Below are 25,699 nucleotides of genomic sequence, written 5' to 3' on the forward strand. Positions count from 1 at the left end.
ATTACATGCTCACCCCCTACAACTAATTTTCTTCAGGGAATTGCTTATTTTTTCAAGGGCTTCATAAAATATCTAAATAAAAAGTAATTAAAACTCATCTCTGTGAATTCTAGCTGGCACTTTTTAGACCTACAGTCCTCTATGAAACTTAAATACAAAAGAAGGGTAAATTTGTCTCTAAGTAAAAAAGCAAAGTAACAGTTTTTTTTATTAGTGAGAGAAACATAAGAATTAGAATCCAGTTTAACTCCACAGTCTTTATTTTTTAAATGTGGTGGGTAAATAAAATCCAACCAAGTAATTTAAATGTGTAATTAAGGGGTAAAGCAGAGAGAAAAACTGGGACAGCTGGCCAGGGAAAAGAGGCCCAATGGTAACTCACTTTTCAAATGCAAAACATACAGACCCTTTGCCTGTAGTGTCAGCATAGTTCTACTACTAAAAGCAATCATTTAGAATCTGCTAAAATGGTAGTTTAGAAACTTTAACATAAACTGGCTTTCCAATTGGCTGTAAATAACATTAAACAGAACTTTTCCTTATAAATACTGCACCAGATTCCAATAGTTAACACCAAAGTCCACAAGATGATTTTGAAAGCCAGCGTTTGGCATCATTAATATGGATTCATAAGCTTACACAAAGAACTCCTGTAAAAACAATAGTTAGAGAATATTTCTCTTCACTCAGATTTTCTTTTTAACACCTGGAGGGTGAATTCAGGGAAATGCAGAAAACTATTTTTAAGTCTATTTTCTTTAGATACTTGTCACAATCAAAACAATGATGTAGCTTAAATAATCAAACCCAGCTAGTTACATAGAACTCTTGGCTGTCACGAAAAGAACAATCTGTACAGTTATAACTAATGCAAAGAAATACTTCAGGCTAGGAAAAGGAAAATGGAAACACAAAACCATGCGCAGGGTTATCATAGACATGCATTTCTCCTTACCCTCAGGATTTCTCTGGAGATGTAAGCTATCCAGTCTTCCTTGAGCGTGTTCCCTTTGGTGTTCTTCACAAGGTCTGTAATGGACCCAGCCCCACAGAACTCCATAACAAGCTACAGGGTAGACAAGACACATAGTGACTAGCACATCCCAGCAACCAGTGAGAGCACCACCAAGATTGGTACACACTGGAGATGAGTCGGGAAAGCAAAGTCCAACCCCTTCCACCTTTCTTAAAGATCTGGGTACATGATCATTTCAGAAGCATCCAAATGGCCGAGAGCTCATTTCACCATCCAATTTATTCACTGTGTAGGTTTGGTTCAGGAGATTAAGAGTTTCTGGTATTTTACAGTACATCCCTCAGTGCAGATTCTGAAGTATTCCTTCTCTCTCCTAAGCACATGGGTATGGGAGGACCATTTTGTCCTTAATCAGTGCCCAATTATCAGAAATCTGATAGAGATACTCTAGCATTTTTTCTCATTTGCAAGAGTCAAAGATATTCTATCATTTCACACATTATGATTCTCAAATTATTTTTATATTAAGAGAAATGCTATTTTAAGCAGTGACTAATTTTAAAAATACATTATTTACAATACCTAAATGTTTATACAATATCAGCACAAGTATGTTTTTTAAATACCTAGAAAATGAACTGAATTAAACTATCCTAAAATTTTAACTTTGACTGAATTTGGGAAATGAAGCTAAAGGTGAAAATTAAGACAAAATATTGCAAATTTTCTATAATGGCTTTAAAAAAATTATAAAAAGTATTTATCTTCCTGCTTTATTAGTCCAGTACCTTTGGCATAACTAATGTGGTAACCATAGCTCTGGCAGCATCTCAATGTCATCTTTAGTATAGATGTGGTTAATAAGAGGTAAGATTGAATGTATATCAATTCTAGAAGTTTCCCTAGAAATTTCTAGGCATTTACTGTTTTCAATGAACTGTGATCATTAATATTAATACTGACAGAACTCTGTTTTCTTGTGATTTGTCCCTTAATTTCAGGTGGCAAAGAAGATGCATTTATTTGAGCTTCCATATTAATTAATCTCCATAAACAAAGTTTTTATTGTATTGGGTTTTATTTTTCCAGGTCCTGATTTTCTTGCTATTGGTTACATTCCTTTTAAAACACACCATTTTATTCTTGAAACATAAAGTTAACTCATTTCCATGCAATGTGAAATTAATGTAAAAATAAATATTCAGTAGACCTTTAACCAAGAAGGCCAAGGAAGATAACAGGCACTACCCCCTTTGTCTTTGCTTTTCTCTCCCCTCCCTCTGGAAGGTCTTTCAAGTCCTTGTAGTACAACCAAAGAGGAAACCCCTCAAAATGCTTGGGAAACATTTGCCTACCCAGAGTTGGTCATCATGTCCTGGAGGGCTCTTTTTAATGAAAGCACCATAATATGTTGCAATATTTCTATGATGAGAATATTTCTTCAGCATATTTATCTCCAGTTTGATTTCTTCCTCTTCATCCTTAAGAAATAAAAAATAAAATGTGTGGCTTTTGAATGTCATGATTTTAACTTCCACAACCATGGGCAATAATACAAATTCCAAGTCCCTCTTGCATGGGAGGGAAAGACATTTGCTTTATCCTTGTGACAAGAATTGGGGACTTTGACAGGGCTCATCTTTCGAAATGTAGTCACAAGCTATGCAAGAAAGACAGAAGTATAAAAGTTACAGATATGTATAAGGAGTAGATGGAGTAGCTCTTCTACTAACTATGCCCTCTAAACTTCAATTTGCTTATCTGTAAAAATGGGAGGGAAAAAAGAGAACTTTTCGACTAATTACAAGGAAAGACTGTTTCTTTTCTAGAAAATGTTTGTGAATATAAATCATCTGGCACAGCTACAGCAGAGAAGGTTCACCTGTAACAACCTTGCACACAAGTATTACCTTCTGCTGTGGCCACAGGCAAATTACAGAGTCCAGACCAGCCCTGCAGGCCCCGGATAGATGGCATGCTTAATGAGATCCTCTATCCCGAAAAGAGATTCAGGTGAGTCTGGCAAGTCACAGGAATAAAACATCATTCAATGACAGCAGGTTGTTTTAAACTTGGCTCATCCCCCAGCCTCTTGCTTTTATTTAAATAAGATGAGCAGGGGAAGAAATGCAGAGTTTGTGTTGGAAGATCAGAAGGGAGATGAAGGAAACAGATGGTGACACAGGCCTGGAAAATAAAAATAAGTTGCCCTTGTGGATGGGGAGGGCTGCCAGTCTCTGCCTCTCTGTTTCCTACCCCCCTGGGGCAGAGCCTGCAACAGTATGGGCATTCCTCCCTTAACTGCAAACACAGAACAGACAGAGCTCTGCCCTACTACCTGCAGAGAGAATTACGATTTATGGATAGCATGAGAACGAAGGGGAAAGCAGAGTTAAAGTGAGAGAAAGTGGAGGAAAAGAGAAAACTAGCCCTGGCTAAAAAAGCTGTGTTTGAGGGAAGATAAAGATCTTTACCAAAAATGTGATAATCAGATCTCTAGAATTCCCTTTACTACATATATTTCCAAAAGGAAATATACAATGTCCTCTATTCTCCGCACTGGTACACTCATGCCACTTCTAACTGATGTTCTCCTTTCTTCAGGGAAGACTCTGCACTCAAGGTGCATGCTTGTGTGTTCACACATGTAAGAGAAAAAGAGGAAGACCGTGCATGTGAAAATCAAGTGCATTGGTGTGGATACAAGGCTGAATAAACTTACTGTTGCAGTCTTGAATCTCTAAAAACCATTCATAAAGCCTCACAGACCTCAAGTAAGTTGTTAAAAGCTACAACACATCATTAATTACATATTAGTGATGAGACCAAATAAAAAAAGAAAATGTCTTCTTAAAATACAACTTTCAGCTGTGCACTATTGCTTTAGAAACCATATGTAACAAAACATGGAACCACCTTAGAAGAATGATTCATAAGATGGTGGCTACAAATATGGAGCAGTCACATGGCCAAATACAGTCTATATAACAGTCTGTGTACAAATTCTCATTCAAACCCTATATATATGAAAATATACCACATGTATATCATTTCAATCTGATTTAAACATGGCCGTGTTTAAAGTAGCAATAAGGGCAGCCCGGGTGGCTCAGTGGTTTAGTGCCGCCTGCAACCCAGGGCATGATCCTGGAGACGGGGGATCGAGTCCCACATCGGGCTCTCTGCATGGTGCCTGCTTCTCCCTCCGCCTGTGTCTCTGCCTCTCTCTCTCTCTCTGAATTAAAAAAATAAATAAATAAGTAAATAAATAAAGTAGCAATGAAAACTGACATACGAATAACTAGGATAGCTATCTTAATCCTAAACAAAAGCAGAGTTCAACCTTGCCAGTATGAGAGAACACATTTTCCCCCCAAAGATTTCATTCATTTATTCATGAGACACAGAGAGAGGCAGAGGCAGGCAGAGGGAGAAGCAGGCTCCATGCAGGGAGCCCGATGTGGGACTCGATCCTGGGACTCCAGGGTCACCCCCTGGATCGAAGACAGGCGCTAAACCCCTGAGCCACCCAGAGATCCCCAAGACTGATTGGTTCCTAACAAAAAGTAGCACATGACCATGGCCATAAATGTGCTCCTGGTAGGAAGCCAGGTGGTGTCACTCCTAGAAGAAGGCCTATGGTTAAACACGTTGGGCCCTGAAAAGTTAAACATCCCACTTTCCTTACACTGGACTAGAACTACATGATTAGAAAGTCATCTAAAGGTTTGATTTTTTTTTTCCCCTTTTATCCAAAATTAGTCAATGTACAAAGATCTGGGGTATAAAGAATACAGAAAAGCAAAAAACACTGTTGAACTAAAATACAGGAAAATAAAATATTGCTTTTAATTTTGTATTTGCAGCCAATCATGCCATGCAGCATATGCATCTTATTGGGTTGCACGACTTTGCTTTATTGATTCACCCATAACTACTTCCCTCCACTCCCCATATTAGCTAAATTATTCTGAGGGTCATTATTCCGTATGATGCTCTGCCAGTACATTTCACTTCTTGACAGAAAGCAAATATTGCCTACAATTCTCCCACGAGAAGCTTCTTGAGCAATAATTAAGGATCACAATGTATTTTGATTAGTTTTGATTTTTTTTTCTTTAGCAACACAAACCAAAGTATTCTAGATCTGACTTGTTCACCACTCTTTTTACGGACAATTAAGAGCTTCCAGAGGACTCAATGTTTTCAGAGCCCATGGAGTTGAAAATCTTATGCATTATATACATTGAAAAATTCTCACAGGCTTCAATTCAGTGCTATCCATTGGTGTGAAAGACGCTAAATATGCATAATGGTAGATACTTTTGGCAGATTATCACAACACAATATATTTCCTTAAATCCAAGATGCCACTAGATAGTCACACTAAAGTATTTTATGTAATGAAACTATGATTCACCATCAACCATAAGCCATATACTGTAACATTTTTGAAATTAGGCCAAATAGTAGAAACATGAAATATGATATAAAAACAACTTAAATACAATCAAGTTTGGCAACAGCTTTTCCAATATGACTGAAACATCCAAGTATCATCCAGAAATAGGGTAATCAAATTAATACAACTTGCCAGAGTATTTCTGAGGTTCAAGTAGTCAAATCCTGGAAGCATATGAAATTGAACTACCAAAAAGAAGGGAAGGGAAACTGTCCTCTGAAATGAGTGTCTTAGGAAACAGTTTATACATACTTCGAACATTCCTTCTCTTCTAAGATTTTAAAAAAGGCTATTATACATCTTACAAAATAAAAGGATGTCTCACACCACTCATTGTCATATACTAATTAAGAGTGCCCACCTTAGAGAAAAAGCTCCAGAAATGCAGAGTCTGCCAATGCCTATGAGCCAAAACTGGAATCCTAATTATGACTAACATATATAATACATGTTGTCTTTGGAGTAATAATGAACCAACCTCTGAATTCAAATTTCCTTTGTCATAAGTTAAAAACAAGTTCGGTGGTCTCATTCCAACATTTAAATATGTAACCAGGGCAGCATGCATGGCTCAGCAGTTTAGTGCGGGCTTCGGCCCAGGGTGTGATCCTGGAGTCCCACGTCAGGCTCCCTTCCCTGCATGGAGCCTGCTTCTCCCTCTGCCTGTGTCTCTGCCTGTGTGTGTGTGTCTCTCTCTCATGAATAAATAAACTATTTTATAAATAAGTAAGTAAGTAAGTAACCACCACTGCTGCCGCCACCACACACCCCATTTAGCCTGAGAAAATACAGTAGAAAACAGAGTCAGGACAGGCTAGAACTGAAATTTAACAATCACCACCCCATATATGAAAAAAGGTGGAATGGACAAACAACATGACCTAAGTTTACATATCCCATCTGTCTAGGCCAAATCCAAACAGCTTTGCCCTTCATTCTCCTCTTTAGGAGGCCACAATCATATACAGATCAAAACAAAACTAAACTAAAGGTAACTGGAGAGAGGAAAGAGGACGTTTTGGTGAGAACGGGAAGGCTCCCTCCTGGTTTTCTCCAATGATGAGGCAGCTGCTAGGCTCCACTCAGTGATTTAATGCAGCTGATGCCAATTAGCATTTTGGACTCCAACCAGGGGAGCCAACTCTCATAGAAAAGGTCTTTGTCTTCAACTGGAATAGGACTAGGCAAGTAGTTTCTGTTGCCTTTCCTTGGACGCTTAGAGGATGGAGGAGGGGAAAACATCTGAATAGTGGTAATTTTCAAAAGCAGCTATAAGTTTGTATATAAGACCTATGGCAAACCCTGCCCAATTCATCATGTGATCAGAGAGGACTGCATATTATGAATGCATTTTTTAAAACTGACTCCTTAACATGCTTTTTAAGCCATTATCCAAATTCTCTTTCCTTCCACTGATGGCAATAACAATGTGAGGAGAGACAGGCAGACTTTGGATAAGTTAACTGGGAGGAACCCAGAGGATTGGGAAATATTCTGAGTAATCATCTTTCTTCCCAGCTTTACAAAATTAGATCTACCCATTAGCAGTTGGAACAAAAAAGGAAGGGCAATGCATTTATCACTCTATTTTTGCTAGTGGAGAGAGGGCTGATAAAACAAGATATGCAACTATCTGTCAGGTTTCATCATCAAAATGTATAAATGAATATATACTTAGAATGAAAATATCAATTTTTAAAGACCAGTTTAATCTATTTTTTGTCTTAGTAAACTCTTACCAAACCCTCCATTCTATGACTATGAACTAGCAGAAAATTGAGAACAGATTACTTTCTACCAGGCAAATTCCAATTACACCTGAGAGTATTACTCAGTACCACACTGGTTGAATTAATCAAGATTATTAATTTTTTAACTCAGACGCACAAAACGTTATACAGCTTAAATTCACTGATAATCCAACCAAACAAAAGTGAACAGGCTGATGTAGGAAAAATTCTGGAACAAATAAGATTACAGGATCTGGTTCTGTAGGTCAAGGGAAGGATTGGCATGTTCTTTAAAATTAATCAGCCCACTTTTCCCAAGGTCAATCCCAGAATAAAAATCCAACAGAAAACTTTCAAAATTAATATAACTTAAATGGAAACCAGACACTGGAGACATTTTACTCAAGAACGAACACTATTTAGGACCCATTTCAGACAAAAAGACATGCTCTCTAGTTTGCTACTGAATCAATTAACTTCTTCTGGGACTCCAAAGTTTAAGGGCAATGGCCCTGAGGCCCTTAACCTATTGTCTTCTATATCTACAGGTACCATTCAGAACTTTTACTAGACACAACAAAGTCCTCACAGAGCTCTCTAGCTCCTCTGTCTTCCATAGGCCACTTACTCACTATATTTCTATGAGATTCTATCACTCAACTGCAATCTAGAAAGTGTGTGGTAAAGAATGAAACAATAGCACCATCTGCTTGGATGGACATGGGGAGGTGAGTGATGGGGGACAACTTGAGGTTGTAACAAGATGGTGCAGGATGGTATACACCTCATTCCATATTCCCTTCCCATCACACACTCATAAACAACCTTGGGAGACTGATGGACGCTTCCATGACTGACACCAAGAACCACCAAGAGGCCAAAATACATCTCTGTGATAACTCCCTACCAAAAAGCTCAACGCAGCAAATGAACATGATGCTCTCAAACAATAAAGTCAAATAAGACAGATCACTATACCTCTAGGATCTAAATGAAACTATTACAACTTTCCAAAGTTTGCTGTCATCAATACAGAAGTCCTAACAGTTGGCATCAAGTCCCAATCTACAGTTTATAACAGTATGGGTACCAATGCCTTCAACAGTGTCACTTGAAACACCTCATGTTAGTACCCAATTTCAGAATCCATCCATTTTCTTCCTCCATGAGGGAATTAGCTATACACACACAGATAACACATACAACAGGAGTACCTGTTCTTGAGGATCCTAAAGTACAGCAACCTAAATCAAGACCTGAAACCTAGACGCTAACTGAAATGGAAAGCCAATCTGCCAGATAAGCCTCAGTTTGGCCAAAATAAAATCCCCCACCCAAACACCTGACTCTAACTGAAGGAAACCAGAATATGTTACCCCAAAATATGCTGTAACATAAGAGTTAAAGGCACTTGAAAAACAGCAGGTGTAAGAAGGGCATGCTAACCTCCCATTTTCTTCCTGGAAGCAAGAGATAAAACTCCCAAGTGAAAGATGTCTTTCCTATACCAAATGAGAAAAACATGCTTATCACCAAAGACAGGGAGTTGAGGCCAAGAGAATTCTGATATAAGCAAACTTTGTTAACATATCGTTTATCTTCCTTTGGCCTGCCCATATATTTTAGTTTTCCACTACTGCCTCTCTCTATTCAACCTAGTATAAAAGCATTTGGGTTTTGGCATTTCTTGAAGTCTTCATTTTTCTTGTGAAGCCCACTAATTTACATGAGATACACATTAATTAACTTCTGTTTTTCTCTCATTAATCTTTTGTTATAGGGGTCCTGGTCGAGAACCTGGAAAGCCAGAAGGAAAGATTTCTTCCTCCCCTATATAATCAAACTTGTGATTTTATTATGAGACCAAAAAGAGATCAGTAATCCCAAATGCTCAGGAGATAAAATATATTGTTTTTTTTTTTTTTTAAGATTTTATTTATTTACTTGAGAGAGAGAGAGATAGAGACCGAGTCCGATGCAGGGCTTGATCCCAGGACCCTGAGATCACGACCTGAGCCAAAGGCAGACACTTAACCAATTGAACTACCCAGGGGCCCTGATAAAATATATTCTTGGTATCAATATTTTGCCACTTACAAGTAAGTATATTCAGATAACTATATACATGTTTTAAGGAGCAGACACAAAGAAAAAAGAAATGTTATCAAAGATTATCTCTGGATTATAGATATTTTCTTCTTTAATTTACTTAATTTTCTATAACTGACATATACTGTTTTCCTAATTAGAAAAAGAAAATTTAAGAGAAGAGTTCAGGTTAAAGAAGACAGCTCCATAAGAATTCAAAATGAGTTTCTTTCTGGCAATTCACATGGTCTGGCTCCCTCTGTCTCCCTGAAATAAGTGTCTAGATCCCCACCATGCTGTTCTAGAGTCACTGCCAATCTCCCTGATTGGGTTGCTTCCACAATATGATGGGAGCCTGAAGTACCAGAACCTTGCTAATTTGCCTTCTACTGGGTCAACTACAGCACAGAGGTCTGCCTTCACAGTCATTTCCTACTGTTTTCTATAACGGTACCAATCCTGACCCATAACTTCTTGAGATCAATAATTTCCAAGCTTAAGTTTTTCCTAGAGCAAAGCAGAAGGTAAATGGAGTCCAGGGTCAATCATTATGCTATCTTCACCTTTCTGACCTGCCAGAGGGTCCCTTAAAGAAGACCTTGCCTCAGGCCATTCATACCCTTCCCTAAACTAGTGGTAAACTCCATGAAGCTTCCATCACTGCAAGCAAGAAAATACTGTGCACACTGAAGAAAGTCTTGCTTAAAACCCTATAAGAAAAAAAAAAAAAGAAAAAAAAAAACCTAAAAGTATGCCCAATTAATGAAAGGCAACAAGGGGCGCAACTCTGAAGAAGGTATGGGTATGCTAAGTGGTACGTGTTTGTGCATTTCCTACTGGATCCATCCGTGTGTTCACAAGCACAAAGGCTCTTGCACCAAATCTGACATGATGAGTCAGATAAAGGCTGGGCTCTGAAAAATGTCTTCAGTTAAAAGGAATGATGGGCACTACTTCTCTTGGCCAAGATGGATTATCAAGGACCAGATTTACTCTCCCACCAGACAACTAGAATTAGACAAAACACAGAGAAAAAGTTTTAAGACACTGGACACCAGGGATTGCAGAGCAATTGACCCCTGGGAGATGGGAAACGCCAGAGAAGCTTTATAATTGCCCCAGCTTACTGCCTTGAGAGAGATTTCAAGCTCTCTCATAGGGAGAGGGAACCCAGTCAGAGCCCAGGCAATTCTCTTGAGTTGAGACACTAGGAAGATGAGGCAGCCGGAGTCAGGAGGACAAAGACCAGAGGAGAGCCAGCTAGCTGGCGGCACTGAGAGCACGATTAAGCTCTGGAGACTACCACAATAAGGAAATAAGCTTCAGTTTAAAGGTGTATCCATTTTGTTATTTACAAACAATTCATTTTGCTGTGGATAATCTGCATGTCTGGAAAGGGATTCATTCCCCTCTTTGTTCTGAAATGGTGGTTTATATCAAATACAACTGAGTGACTTCTGGCACACATTTCACATGCCTGGAGAAGTCTCTGGAAGATCCTTGTGGAAACCACGTATTTAGAACCATTCTCTTAGCTCTCAATATTCAAAGATGTTTGTCACAAAAGTGATTCAAGACGACGATGACTAAGTTTCACATATCTTCGGGCAAAACAGAAAATACAATCAAGATATTCTAATTGCTTACAGACATCCCCCCATTTAAGAGCTTTTAGGTGACAGAATTCAGGAAAGATCATTCATTTGGCAATATCGCACTGCATCTACTCCCATTCTGGGGATGATGGAACTTAACACATGCGGAGACCACTCCAACACTTCTCAAAACTTCTTAAAATCTGTGTGATCATTTCTCACTACTGTGGTGCAGAGGAAAGCTACAGAATGGCACCAGAAATAATGACTTCAATAGTTAAAACTCAAACCACCTATTTTTCAATTTCAACTAGGAAACCCACTTAAAATGGGTCTCCCTCAACTTTCCCTACTTTTTAGGAACACACCAAAATATGTGAAAAGAGAAAATGAGAATATGTAATCAGAAGCTTCAAAATTCCAAGTGAAAAATGACTATACTTGACCAGCTAGTGGGTATCTGATTCCACAGGGCCACCATCTGCACTAAATTAATATGCAAACTGACCCCACATCACTCAATAAAACCCAAAAGGGAAGTTCTGCTCTGAACCAAATACCAGTATAATCCGCACCAGCCACAGAAACTTATCAAAATATGTCCCCAAGCCTCCCAGCTGGAGAAAGCCCCTCTTCTCTAGAAGTTTCAGTCTAGTTATGCTCCATGCCAACTGCAAGTTTTAAGCTCCAGAAGAAACTAGAAAGGTAATGAAAACATTCAGTTACATAAAAATTACCAGCTATGGAGACAGATTATTGCTTTTCACAGTACTCACTGCCCCACAGTGATTAGTTTAAAAATGAATCTTCTCTATGAGAACATAAGCTCCAAAGACAGGGACTCTATCTTGTTCATCTCTGTACAGTGACAGTGCCTGTCACACTGAATGTGTAAGACAGATGACTTTTTTTTTAAATGAGAGAGAGAGAAAATCCTTGAGCCTCACCATCCTTATGTATAAGATGAAAAACTCTAATCCATTCCTGGCCAGTGAGTCACAAGACAGGATGTGTGAAAAAAGACTCTCATGGTGCCTAGCACATAGTAGGTACTTAAATACAATGTTTGGGAAATGAATTATAATTATCTTTTACTTTATAAACAGCATTTAATGCAATTCTGAACACACAGCATTCCTAAAGTAGCCTGTAAAAGAGGCAGTCCAGGTGAACTCAAACGGCATAAATCTCTGGCATCACCTGCCTTCTGGCAGCAGGTAGGTGGACAATCAATAGCACACACTTTGCCAGGTTTACCGACTCATTATTGTGACAGGCTAAGAAAGCCTAGGCAAGGATGCCAGTCATCAACTAACCCACTGGCCAGCCACCAAAACAGGTAACACCACTATAAACTATTTTCTTTCTGACTGCTATAGTTAGGTTAGGTCTAATGCTAAAGAATGGTTAGCAACAGGTGTCCTTAACTCTATACGCAGTTACCTCTGTTCATACAAGGACATAATATTAAACTGCAGGTGCTCCTCTTGGAAAAACACGAAAAGATATCAAAAACCCAGATTTCAAAGACTGAAGGGAACAGATAACCAATTATCTTCAATATGTGATTTGACTAGAAATAAGAAAACGTATTCTGTGATTGATGTTAATCAATGTACTCCCAAGCCTTAAGGAATGTTACAACTACTATGGGCAGTTGATTCTGCCTCAACTCCAAGTATTTTCATTCTGAGACATGTTCTAAACACAATACATATTAGTGCTTATATTGAATACTATTTGTATTTTATCAGAAAATCTTTAGGGCAGCCCCAGTGGCTTAGCGGTTTAGCGCCGCCTTGAGCCCATGGCGTGATCCTGGAGATCCAGGATCAAGAATCACGACGGGTTCCCTGCATGGAGCCTGCTTCTCCCTCTGCCTGTGTCTCTACCTCTCTCTCTCTCTCTCTCTCTCTCTCTCCCTCTCTGTCTCTAATAAATAAATAAAATCTTAGAAAAGAAAATCTTTCTTTAAATGTGATCTTAAAAGATGTAGATTATTATTTAAAATGTAAATTTTATTGCCTATAGGAATAAAACGTGTTTCCCATCAAATAAATCTTTTAGAGTGGAAGGCAATAATATGGGATTAAAGTAATCCAATTTAAACAGGCCAACCAAATGAAGTTTCCACAAAATCTGAAGCTATAAATTTATATCTTATCTTAACCTTGCTTCTTTTACCTCCTATGGTCCTCCATGCACCCCAACGAACAGTGAGCCAGCTGCACAGTAATTATTTAAAGCAAAGGGGGTTTGCCACCAGAACACAGGTGTTGTGAAAAACCACCGCTAAACCTAAACCAAAATGGGAAAGGAAAAGACTCACATCAACATTGTCGTCATTGGACATAGATTCAGGCAAGTCTACCACTACTGGCCATCTGATCTACAAAGGTGGTGGGATGGACAAAAGAACCATCAAACAATTTGAGAAAGAGGCTGCTGAAATGGGAAAGGGCTCCTTCAAGAATGCCTAGGTCTGGCTAAATTGAAAGCTGAACGTGAACATGATATCACCACTGATACCTCCCTGTGGAAATTCAAGACCAGTAAATATTATGTGACCATCATTGATGCCCCAGGACACAGAAACTTTATCAAAAACTGATTACAGGGGATCCCTGGGTGGCTCAGCGGTTTGGCGCCTGCCTTTGGCCCAGGGTGCGATCCAGGAGTCTCGGGATCGAGTCCCGCGCGTCAGGCTCCTGGCATGGAGCCTGCTTCTCCCTCCTCCTGTGTCTCTGCCTCTCTCTCTATGTCTATCATAAATAATAAATAAATAAATATTTAAAAAACAAAACAAAACAAAAACAAAAACTGATTACAGGCACATACCAACCAGGCTGACTGTGCTCTGATTGTTGCTGCCTGTGTTGGTGAATTTGAAGCAGGTAGCTCCAAGAATGGACAGACCCATGAGCATGCCCTTCTGGCTTACACACTGGGTATAAAACAACTAATTGCTAGTATTACCAAAATGGATTCCAATGACCCACCCTAGAGCCAGAAGAGATTCGAGGAAATCGTTAAGGAAGTCAGCACCTACATTAAGAAAATTAGCTACAACCCTGGCACAGTAGCATCTGTGCCAGTTTTCTGGTTGGAAGGGTGACAACATGCTGGAGCCAAGTGCTAACATGCTTTGGTTCAAGGGATGGAGGAAAGTCACCCATAAAAATGGGAATGCCAGTGGAACCACACTGCCTGAAGCTCGGGATTGCATTCTGCCACCAACTCATCCAACTGATAAGCCCTTGTGTCTGCCTCTCCAGGGTATCTACAAACTTGGTGTATGGGTACTGTGTCTGTGGGCCAAGTGGAGACTGATGTTTTTAAATCTGGCACGGTGGTCAACTTTGCTCCAGTCAATGCTACAACTGAAGTAAAGTCTGTTGAAATGCACCATGAAGCTTTGAGTGAGGCTCTTCTTGGGGACAGTACGGGCTTCAATGTCAAGAACATATCTGTCAAAGATGTTCATTGTAGCAACGTGGCTGGTGACAGCAAAAATGACCCACCAATGGCAGCAGCTGGCTTCATGGCTCAGGTGATTATCCTGAACCATCCAGGCTAAATCACTGGATATGCACCTGTGCCTGATTGTCACACAGCTCACATTACTTTTACTTTTGCTGAGCTAAAATATAAGATATATCATTGTTCTGGAAAAAAAGCTGGAAGATGGTCCCAAGTTCTTGAAATCTGGTGATGCTGCCATTGTTGATATGGTTCCTGGCAAGCCTACGTGTGTTGAGAGCTTCTCTGACTATCCTCCTCTGGGCCGTTTTGCTCTTCAGGACATGAGACAGACAGCTGCTTAGGGGTCATCAAAGCAGTGGACAAGAAGGCAGCTGGAGCTGGCAAGGTCACCCAGTCTGCCCACTGCCCAGAAAGCTAAATGAATATTATCCCCAATACCTGCCACCCCAGTCTTAATCAGTGGGGGAAGAACAGTCTCAGAACTGTTTGCGTCAATTGGCCGCTTAAGTTTAATAGTAAAAAACTGGTTAATGATAACAATGCATTGTAAAACCTTCAGAAGGAAAGGAGAATGTTTTGTGGATCATTTGTTTTGTGTGTGTATGGCAGTTTTAAGTACTAGTTTTTAAAATTAGTACTTTTTAATGCAAACATCTTCACAAAAATCTGTTACAGAATTTTGCCTGTTAAAGCAAAAGTTTAATGAGGAAAATAAAGCAAAAGTATAGATTTTTTTAGATTATCAGAAAGATAATGATTAGCAAACTTTTTGTTATTAATCACAATCACTTTATGTAGAACTTTAGAGTGGTCTACTATATGTATTTCACAAAATTGTAGTAAGTCATTTTGGTCTAAAAATAGCTCATTAACTTGAGATCATGTTCCTTAATCCATTTTCTTCCTTCTATACACACACTCACACACACAGTGAAAACTTAAACTGTAGGCTACAATCACTGGAAGAGAGATCTGAAAGGAAGGCCTGAGGACACTACAGATGCTCTCCGTCTGGTGAAAGTCAAACAGTGCCACTCCCTAAAGGATATGGTAGTCCTCACCCAGGGATCACTGGGTCCCTGTATTCTAAATGACATGGAAGCAAAATACATGGTGAGTGTGTGCAGCCTCCCAAATCAGGCTGGCCAAGTCCGAGTAACTGTTTAAAACTAGAACTCTCACAGAGGGCAAGAGAAAAAGACCAGAAGTTATCCCATGCCTACCCCTGAGACTGGAGGTGTGGAGATTTCTGCACCAGAGAAAAGGAAAAAGGAACAAAAGAAAATAGATCATCGCCAGCAGAATACACAAAGTAAGCACCTCAAATGGCATCTCCTCTGAGGGGAAACCCTGGTTTACAGAGATCAAAATGCAAATCAGTAACATGTTCAAATAAATTTCTCCAGTGAAGACTCTGAAAGGCCGTTCACCAACCCAAACTCCTAAAAACAAAGAAAGATATTACCACGTTAGAACCTGCCCAACTCATCCACCCCAAACCAGCAATATAAACTGCTACATTTATCATCAACTGTAACATACACCGTTGTAGGCGCTGGGAAGAGAGAGAGCAGGAAAAACCCCACAGTGGTACTATGCAATTTTGCCTCAACATCCTCACTAAAAATGTACAGGAGCTGAGAAATGCATCTCAGACACTGCAATCCTTATGAGATGTGAATCAAACTAAATCACTCTGGCCAAAACCTACACTGCTGGTTTTGTTACCTGTTACACCAAAATAGCCATTTCTTAAACTTAGGATGAAGAAAAGTAGCATGTATCCACGTGGCACTGGACCAAGTGATTTATAGGTACATACTCAGTAAGACAGTGATACTTTCAATTCACTGATATCTTCAAGTCTGCAGAGAAAGCCACTCTGGGCTCCTCTGGAGTCACTTGTGACTTCTATACCGAGTAAGGATACTTGGCATTATTCCATTATGCACCAAATAATTTTCATAGAGTTGCAGGAGAAGAGAACTACATTCTTAAACCAGATGTTTGGGGTGTTGGTGCTGCCAAGCACACATGGAAAGCCCACAGCTGTGTCCATCGATCACAGACATGAGGTCACAGTCCAGCTTAGAGACAGGCTGGCAGCCAGCTATCTTCCCTTCCATACAAATGAAACAACAGATGCTGAAGATATTCTGTAGACAAATACTGAGACTGAAATACCTCAATTAAGCAGGTGATGGAAGATGTGAATCAGGTTATCAGTAGAAATACACAGAATCTATCAAAGAAGTTTAAAATAGTATGTTTCAAACAGTCATCAGGCTTTTCCTAAGTCATATACTGCTTCCTTTCCCTAACTCCAGTTTTCTTTATAAGCAGTAAGTTAAAATAATAAAGATAATGACATATACCTTGTAACTTAAGGAGCAGCTGTCAAGGAAAACGTATGGAGATTAAGCAACCATGTTGTATAGTGGCAATTAGTGCCGCCTTTCAAGACCTTGTAGGCCAATGGAAAAAACAATTAAAAATAAAAAGTGCTTCCAGCCACACAGTATTACAAAGATACTGAAACTAGCCTATTCTGTAGTATTTTACAACCTAAAGGCCACACTGTACAAAGCATACAGACAGAAGTAAGCACTACATAAATATAAAAGGTATATACATACTATTAGCAAGCTTAAAGGTAGAAGTGAACTGTCAAGCAGTGACTTAAGTTTATGTTTGAGACTGACTAAGACTACAGCACTGAGCTAAACTGTTTAGGAGAAATCTTCTTAGAATAAATACAAGCTTATTTTTAAACTAAATGCAGCCATATAAATAAACACACATGTTCAGTGGGGAGTTCCTTGAGTGATTAACAGCAGTAAGAAATAGCTTTAATCCACAAGACTGGAAACACATCAAAAAGTCAACTATAGTTATCCTGTGGGGGTAGGCAGAGGGATGGGGGCAGGGGCAGTGTGAGGAAAAAGGTTTTCCATCTTTCAATTTTCTACACAGTATATTACTTTTAATGTTAGAAAAAGGGCTATTTTATCATTTAAAAAATGTGACATGAGGTCACAGTCCAGCTTAGAGACAGGCTGGCAGCCAGCTATCTTCCCTTCCATACAAATGAAACAACAGATGCTGAAGATATTCTGTAGACAAATACTGAGACTGAAATACCTCAATTAAGCAGGTGATGGAAGATGTGAATCAGGTATCAGTAGAAATACACAGAATCTATCAAAGAAGTTTAAAATAGTATGTTAGTTTCAAACAGTCATCAGGCTTTTCCTAAGTCGTATACTGCTTCCTTTCCCTAACTCCAGTTTTCTTTATAAGCAGTAAGTTAAAATAATAAAGATAATGACAAATACCTTGTAACTTAAGGAGCAGTGTAAGGGGCAGGGGCAGGGGCAGTGTAAGGGGCAGGGGCACTGTAAGGAAAAAGGTTTTCCATCTTTCAATTTTCTACACAGTATATTACTTTTAATGTTAGAAAAAGGGCTATTTTATCATTTAAAAAATGTGACATTTTTATTTATGTAAAAATAATTTTACACATAAAGGCACATGTATGTATCTAGAATATATGTGAAACTAGAAAAATATGCACTAACATGTTAACAATAAGTAAGCCAAGATGACAGAATTGTGAAATGCTTTTTCATCTTTTTATTTCTATTTTCTCTCTAGAATATCTACATTTCATAAACTAAACAAAAACAGTACTCCAGAAGGCACTTAAACTTTTTGTTCCTACTATTTGAGCTATGATTTGTATACCATAAACGTATTTAATTTATATATAATTTATAATAAATTTTAAAACTTGTAATAAGTTTTTAAGTAACTTGTAATAAATATAAACATATACCATTGTCATTATGCTAAACTTTTCTTAGAGGAAGGGAAGGATAAAATTTCATTTTCTTACCACTGAGAAGATAAGCATTACCAGCAAAACTAAAAGGCCCCAAAGACCTTGAACTTCTAAGTTAACATGACGAGAGCAGTTAAGAAAACATTCACCATCTGTGATGACCTCAACTCTACCTGAAGCAACATCAGCTATAAATTTTGCTGTATTCAAACCACAAGTGGGGCTATAGCCACTGGCTCCATGGTTTAAGAGGAAGATGCAGAGTCCTTGCATCTGTCTACACGAAGCCAATAACCCTCTTCATGAGCTGCCAAGCCACAACCCCTACACACACTGCACCCACACCAGACAGCATTCATCTGCTGACCAGCAGGCAGGAGAAATGGGCTTGTACTCTCCATCCTCCTAGTGGGGAAAATAAAAACACACAGAGAAGAACTAGAACAACGGTTGCTAGTACAGCAGTAGGGCTTATCTTGAAAATAACAACTCACTTTGCTGGACTTCACTATGACAATCCATTTTCCATTACAAATATGACCACAATCCTTTTGGTCTCTGGACTGACTAAAGGATAATGGCAGTTGCCCTACACACACACAAACTATGAACCAGAGTATCATTACAAAGCACTTATACAAATATAGCAGGACTCAATGTTAGTCAACTTACTCAAACTATCATATAAGAAGTCCCCTGTTAGTTTAAAGAAGGTGAAGAGAAAAGAAAGGGCTGCTTGAATTGTGAGCAGTATCACTCCAAATGTACCAAGTCACACAGGGCAACTGGATCCAGTCACACCAGGGCTCTCACAAAGACCCAGAGGCTGCTGCTTTACCCGGCAGTTCCAAATGTTAATCTCTTCTATCTTAACAGCCTTTTTTCCTTTCCCCTTTTGAACAAAAACATCTGTGTAGTCATTTTCTTCTTTCTAAACAACTTAGGGAAGAGCAAACAACCAGGGAATCTTCTTTAGTCCTAGCTGCAGGGGGGTAAAAAAAATCCTGCAACTTCAGTAAGTGAACAAAGTGAGAGAAGACTAGCTATAGCCAGGCACATTAAGAGTGAAACAGTGACAAAGAAAGTGTCTGTCCACTCTTTTCTTCAAAGAACATCTCCTCTCACTCACAAGAGAAGTGATAACCAAGGGGGCTCTTGGGAAGGTGATTCACCACCAGGAAATACCACATAATGACACATTCCCACATCCTAACAGTTATTACAGTTACTGCTGCTCTCTTAGTTATGACAGAATGTCACACCAAAGACTTTGTTTTAAACATCCTTGTTCTTTAGAAATAAGAAGAAGTAGAGCCTGAGATATTTCTCACCTGAAAATCTGTGAGGAACTGAGGGAGAGAGGGAGCTGGTCAGAAGTCGGGTGGGGCAAGAACACAGGCTTGCTTGGAATTTTATATTTGGTTTCATCTCCCCATCTTTATTTCACCCCAAACTTCCACCACCTTAAGGGAGGCGGGGAGGACATGCTCCACATGAAGCAAGGTCAGCAGAAAAGCCAACCAGCCTCACAAACAGGAGGAAAATTGGACGGCAGCGTGACATCACTGCTAAGACCCAAGCCAAAGAAGAATCCCCCAAGGGTGTGGTATAAAAAAAACTCCAGTGAAGACGGGAGTTCTGAAAAAGTTCCTAAGTAATACTTTATTTACAGTCATCAAAAGTTAGCAACATTACCCACTCTTTCTCATGACTCTTGTAGTTAAGCAAATAATATTAAATCAGTAAAGAGGTTAAATATTTCATCATGCCCAAACATGAGAAATAAAGAAGTGAAGGTTTCCCTATAACATGCACCTCAGCATCTCTTTATCTAATAAAGGAGAAGTTCCTACACTGGATAAATTTCCTTCTATTTCTACAGCAAGTCAATTCAGTACCTACTGTGTCCAAGATGGTGGTGCTAGGCTGCATGACTAGAGATAGATAGCCATCTGGAGAGAGATATTCACTTGGAAACTAGTGATACACAACAGAATACTAGAAGAAATGAAAATAAGGGGCACCTGCAAGGTTCAGTGGTTGAGCGTCTGCCTTTGGCTCAGGTTGTGATCCAGGGGTCCTGGGATCAAGTTCTGCATCAGGCTCCCTAGAGGGAGCCTGCTTCTTCCTCTGCCTAGGTCTCTGACTCTCTCTGTGTCTCTTATGAATAAATAAATAAAATCTTTAAAAAATGAAATGATGGGGATCCCTGGGTGGCTCAGCGGTTTAGTGCCTGCCTTCGGCCCAGGGCATGATCCTGGAGTCCTGGGATACAGTCCCATGTCGGGCTCCCTGCATGGGGCCTGCTTCTCCCTCTGCCTGTGTCTCTGCCTCTCTCTCTCTCTCTCTGTCTCTCATGAATAAATAAATAAAATCTTAAAAAAACAAGACATGAAAATAAACAATTTCTATGTGCAGCAACATGAATGGATCTCACAAACATAATGTTAAGCAAAAGAAGCCAGACATAATAGTACCATATGGTTCCATTTATATCAAATACAAACATAAGCAAAAATAATCTTTCATGTTAGGAGTCAGGATACTGGTTATTCTTGGGGGCAGGGAGGAATTACTGACCGAAACAGGGCACCAGGGGCACTCTTAGGAGGCTAGCAATGTCCTGTTTCTTGATCTAGTTGCTGGTTCTTGAGTAGATGTGTTCACTTTTTTGAAATTTGCTAATTCTAATGTATGCCTTTCTCTGTATTCATGTTATACTTCACATACAAAGGCAAGTAGACACAGTTACCCTTGAGAAGTAGGTTCTTTCAAATCTTTCCAAACCTGAAAACACACTGCTACAACACAGGTATATTAAGGAGAAAGAATAAAGGTATCTGAGAATGTCCAGACATAAAAGATACAAGATAAACTGGCACAAGGTTCTCAGGCCTTGTGAAAACTCTGCTGGACTTCAGAGCCCCCAGACACCGTGACAACCATGAATCACAGATCACAGTAGCAGTCCAGGCCTAGAGGCAGGTTTCCACCTCCTCAGGGCTTGCACTCTGTCGGAGTGGACGACAAATTAGCAGCAGTGAGTACTACTAAGAGGAGCCAGCAGATCAATTTCTTTCACCTCACCATGGCTTTGAATAGAAGCTGACAATTATAATGATCCGAAAGATCATTGAAAACCTCTAACACATACTGAATAAATACAATGCCCAAGGTTCAAAGGGACATATTTGAATCTGTAAAAAAAAATTAAAACAAAACAAGCTTTGGGGCAGGATTACAGTTATAATATAATCTAGGCTTTGTTAAACCACATCAGCATGTAGAGTTATAAATCTAGGAGAGTTGCATCCGTGGCACAGCCTAGCTGTTATGGGGACTAGGCAGAGAGGCTGTTCTCTCAGAGTCTGCTCTTTTGCCAAAGGACAGCTTGTTGGGGTAGCTTCCTGCACTGCTTAAGGGCCATGTGTGGATTAGCACTGCACCCACAATACTGCCAATGTGGAAGCTAAAAACTTAGCCAACCAACCAGTTATTTCTCTAATCTTGCTTTAGATCATTCCCACTAAAGTCAACACCCTTTTCTATAGGTAAGTACAGAAGTCAGAATAATTAGAAGATATGGATTCTGTAACTAGAGATTTCTCATTTTCCTTCTCTCAGAGTATGATTCTGAGGGGAGGAGAGGCAGTAAGGTTTCTCCAAACAAACAAGTAAAGCTTTTATCCTAAAAGCTCTTTCATTGTCATAGTAACTATACGTTCTCACTGTGGATTATCACTGGACATTGACAGAGTAAGAAAACAAGCAATTTCAGTAAGTTTTATTATACGGGCAGTTTAGTTTAGGCTATGAATTTATACTCAGTACCTATAAAAAGAATTTAAACTGGAAAGCAGCTATTGGAATTAACTTTAGAAAATCAGGTCTGGTGGGGTTAAGGAGGTCCTCTTAAAAAAGGGTTACCATTTTAAAAGGTAAAGCATTTCAATGGAATAGGCATGGGGTATTTGAAACCTGTTCTTTCCAATCGTACTGCTTCACCATTTTACTACATCTCAAAGGGTATCTCAGGATACATAATTAAAAGATTAATAAAAGTTTAATTTTCAAATAGTTTCATAAACAAAAGCACACATGTTCACACACACACTCATACAAAACCATTAACCAACTACATATAACTTCTTTGGGCTTTGGATTCTTCACATAAAAAAAGAAAAAAGACGAACTCTAGTAGATTTCTAGTATGTGTCACAGGACTGACCATTCATTCAACTATCATTCATGAAATGCCTTCTATATATGCCAGGCACTGAATTTGGTACTTGGGATGATGCATCACTGAAAACAATTAACAAAGATCCCTGTTACCATGGAGCTTATATTCCAGGGTGAGAAGGGATGAAATGGAGCAATGGTAGAGGAAAGTGATATACACTAAGTATAATAGGCCAGTTATACACTGTGTGATGGAATTGGAAAACATACAACAAGGTATGGGCATTAGGGGTTGGTTAGAAAGTGCCACTGGGCATGAAGGTGAAGGACTGGGCCATAAGGTCATGAAAGGGGATGAGGGGAACAATAGTAAATGGGAGTAGGAGCTCCCTGGCAGGAGAAAGAATGAGCAAGCCTGTGTAGTTGGGGGGGGGGGGGGGGAGGAGTAGGAGAGGAGGTATGAGACAGAACAGGGCAGGAGGCAATCTGATGAGTACTGTCAACTACTCTAAGAGCCTGGGATTTTTTTTTTTTTTTTTTTTAATGATAGTCACACACAGAAAGAGAGAGGGGCAGAGACACAGGCAGAGAGAGAAGCAGGCTCCATGCACCGGGAGCCCGACGTGGGATTCAATCCCGGGTCTCCAGGATCGTGCCTTGGGCCAAAGGCAGGCGCCAAACCGCTGCGCCACCCAGGGATCCCCAAGAGCCTGGGATTTTACTGTGAGCTCAGTAAGGAATCAGTGATAGATTCCGATCAGACTTTGTTTCTAAAGAATCACTAGGCTGCTATACTGAGAAAAGAGGGGTGGACAGGGTGGTGGGGGGGGGGGGCAGTAGTAGTAGAGGCTGTAGTGGGAAGGGACAGATCCGTATGTGTGATAGTTTCTTACAGACTGCTAAAATTTGTTAGGAGTTTCAAATATACAAAAGTAAAGAAAACAGTATAATAGACTCTCCTGCACCTATAATCCACATTCCATAGTTATTAATTTGTGGCTTACTGCCTCCCACTGGCCACCAAGGGCAAAGATTATTTTGACACAAACTGGGTATTGTTCAAAGGAAGGGAACACTAACAGGATTTCCTAACAAATGAGATGAGTGTTATATATATTAGGCAGAGTAGTCCCTAGACTCCTAGGCTTTTTTGGTTTTTTGGCCTGAGCAAACAGAAGGTTGGGGATGCCACCAATTGAGAAAGGTCAAGGCTGAAGGAGGAACACGTCTATGGAGGAAAGACAAGGAACTCATATGACATACATTGAGTTTGGGCCATTAGACACCCAATTAGAGATGCTGAAAAGGCAAGTGATAAGTGAATGTAGAGTTCAGAAGAGTCTGGTCCCAGGACCTGAGAATACTATCACTAAAAGTCCTGCTTGCAAGGGTCTAAGATGTCAGGAAGGTTTCCACCACTCCCAGAATTGATAAGAGTGGCTCACCATTTCTAGATGGTTTGAACAATGTGGTCTATTGTTGAACCCCTGCTTTCCAGCCAGGAGTCTGAAATTTTTGGTACATATCAGGCAGATGTGCTTATGTGACCAGCTCCAAATAAAAAATCTGGGGTACGGAGTCTCTAATGAGCTTTCCTGCCAGACAACAACACTTCACATGTATTTTGACAACTTATTACTGGAGAAATTAGGCATATTCTATACGACTCTAGTGGGATAGGACTCCTAATAGGTTGTGTCTGGTTTCCTTTGCACTTTATCCCATGTGCCTTTTTCCTTTGCTAATTTTGCTTTGTGTTCTTCCATCGTACTGTACAAATCATGGTTGAGGGTACTATATGTTGAATCCTGTGTACTCCCAGTGAATCATCAAACCTGAGGATGGTCTTGAGAACCTCCAACACACAGCTTTTTCAAAAAATTTGCTGGGAATAGAAACAGGAAGGGAGATGTCAAGATGAAAAACAAAATTTTGCACTTATAGCCCAACAATTGGAAAAAAAAAAAGCTGGTGGGGAAAGAAGATGAGATTTTTAAAAGAACAGGGCCCATATTTTGAAACTAGCAATTTAGGTTATGCAGATTTTGCTGTGACTTTTTTATTCAACTACTTACTTAGAAAAATGTCTTTGATTCATGTAGCAACAGAACTTACAGAAGTGGCCTGGAGAGTGCTCATTAACAATTACAAAGAGCATCCATTCAAAGCAAGTTTTGTTTTACCAAGAGATCAAGAATAGCTCCTTCTAGAGCATAATTAATTTTCTATTCTACCCCGGATCTGAGGATAGTAGGTATTATTAAAAAGACTAGGTGTTCAGTAATGGTTTCAATGAATGAATTAAGGCAACTTCATGAACAGTATTAAAACAAAACAAAACACCCCTGCAAATCATGGTTGATATTTGCCATTTCCAGTCCCAAATGAATCAAAACTGCATCTGACCAAAGCAATTAGTACTCTGTCATACTTTTGGTAAGAATAAATGACATTTTTCTCTATTTCTTTTTAATATTTAAAATTATCCCACAAAGTAACAGAAAAAACATATGATTATAGAGTACAATAATACAATAAAAATATACTAGGACATATCTATTAAGAACTGCATCTAATTTATTAAAGGGAATCTATATATATTTTATGTCAATGCCCAAAACACTTCTGTAAATTCTGCTTTAAAACTGCCAGGACAGGGGTGCCTGGGTAGCTCAGTCAGTAAGCAACTCCCTTCAGCTAGGGTCATGATCCCAGAGTTTCAGGATGTGAGTCCTGCATTCAACTCCCTCCCTCCTTGCTCAGTGGAGAGTCTGTTTCTCCTTCTCCCTCTACTACCCACCCCTCTTATGCTCGCTCTCTCTCGCTCTCTCTCTCTTGAATAAACAGAATCGGAAGGAAGGAAGGAAGGAAGGAAGGAAGGAAGGAAGGAAGGGAGGGAGGGAGGGAGGGAGGAAGGAGGAAGGGAGGAAGGAGGAAGGGAGGAAGGGAGGAAGGAAGGAAGGAAGGAAGGGAGGGAGGAAGGAAGGAAGGAAAACTGCTAGGACATTCTTTCGAAAACAGCAAAGCTAAGCATTATCCATGGGAAGGGCTCTGTCCTAAGCCTAGAAGGTCTATGAGAACCCTAAGAGTTACCCCTTAACAAAGAGTTTCTAATCTAGTACAAACTCCCTACAGTTTCTAGTCTAGTACAGAATAATAGAACAATAAAAATGTACGGAAACTGTTCTCTAGGTGGTTGTTAGAACAGCACTAGAAAATTACTCATAGGGCCAGACAAAAGTAATTGCCAAGGAGATACAGTGATGCCTATAACCAGGGGACAAAGAAGCCACCTGATGCAGAAGCCTTCAGGAATGAAAAAGAAGAAGGCCACCTGGGAGA

The 25,699-nt window shown here is 39.6% G+C and overlaps 1 protein-coding gene across 50 annotated transcripts in view; it reads right to left on the minus strand.

Annotated features, from left to right (window-relative positions):
• The window catches only part of MAP4K4 (mitogen-activated protein kinase kinase kinase kinase 4), a 191,104-nt gene that overhangs the window by 70,106 nt on the left and 95,299 nt on the right, over positions 1-25,699 (minus strand). For all 50 annotated transcript variants that reach the window (XM_072741448.1, XM_072741443.1, XM_072741438.1 and 47 more), the window contains exons 4-5: positions 2,332-2,457; positions 956-1,066 (exon numbers count right to left, since the gene is read on the minus strand). In XM_072741448.1, the coding sequence (XP_072597549.1) occupies positions 956-1,066; positions 2,332-2,457 (237 nt within the window). The remainder of the gene's footprint in view (positions 1-955; positions 1,067-2,331; positions 2,458-25,699) is intronic.

This window comes from Vulpes vulpes, chromosome 16 (assembly GCF_048418805.1).
Source record: "Vulpes vulpes isolate BD-2025 chromosome 16, VulVul3, whole genome shotgun sequence".
NCBI classification, from domain to species: Eukaryota; Metazoa; Chordata; class Mammalia; order Carnivora; family Canidae; genus Vulpes; species Vulpes vulpes.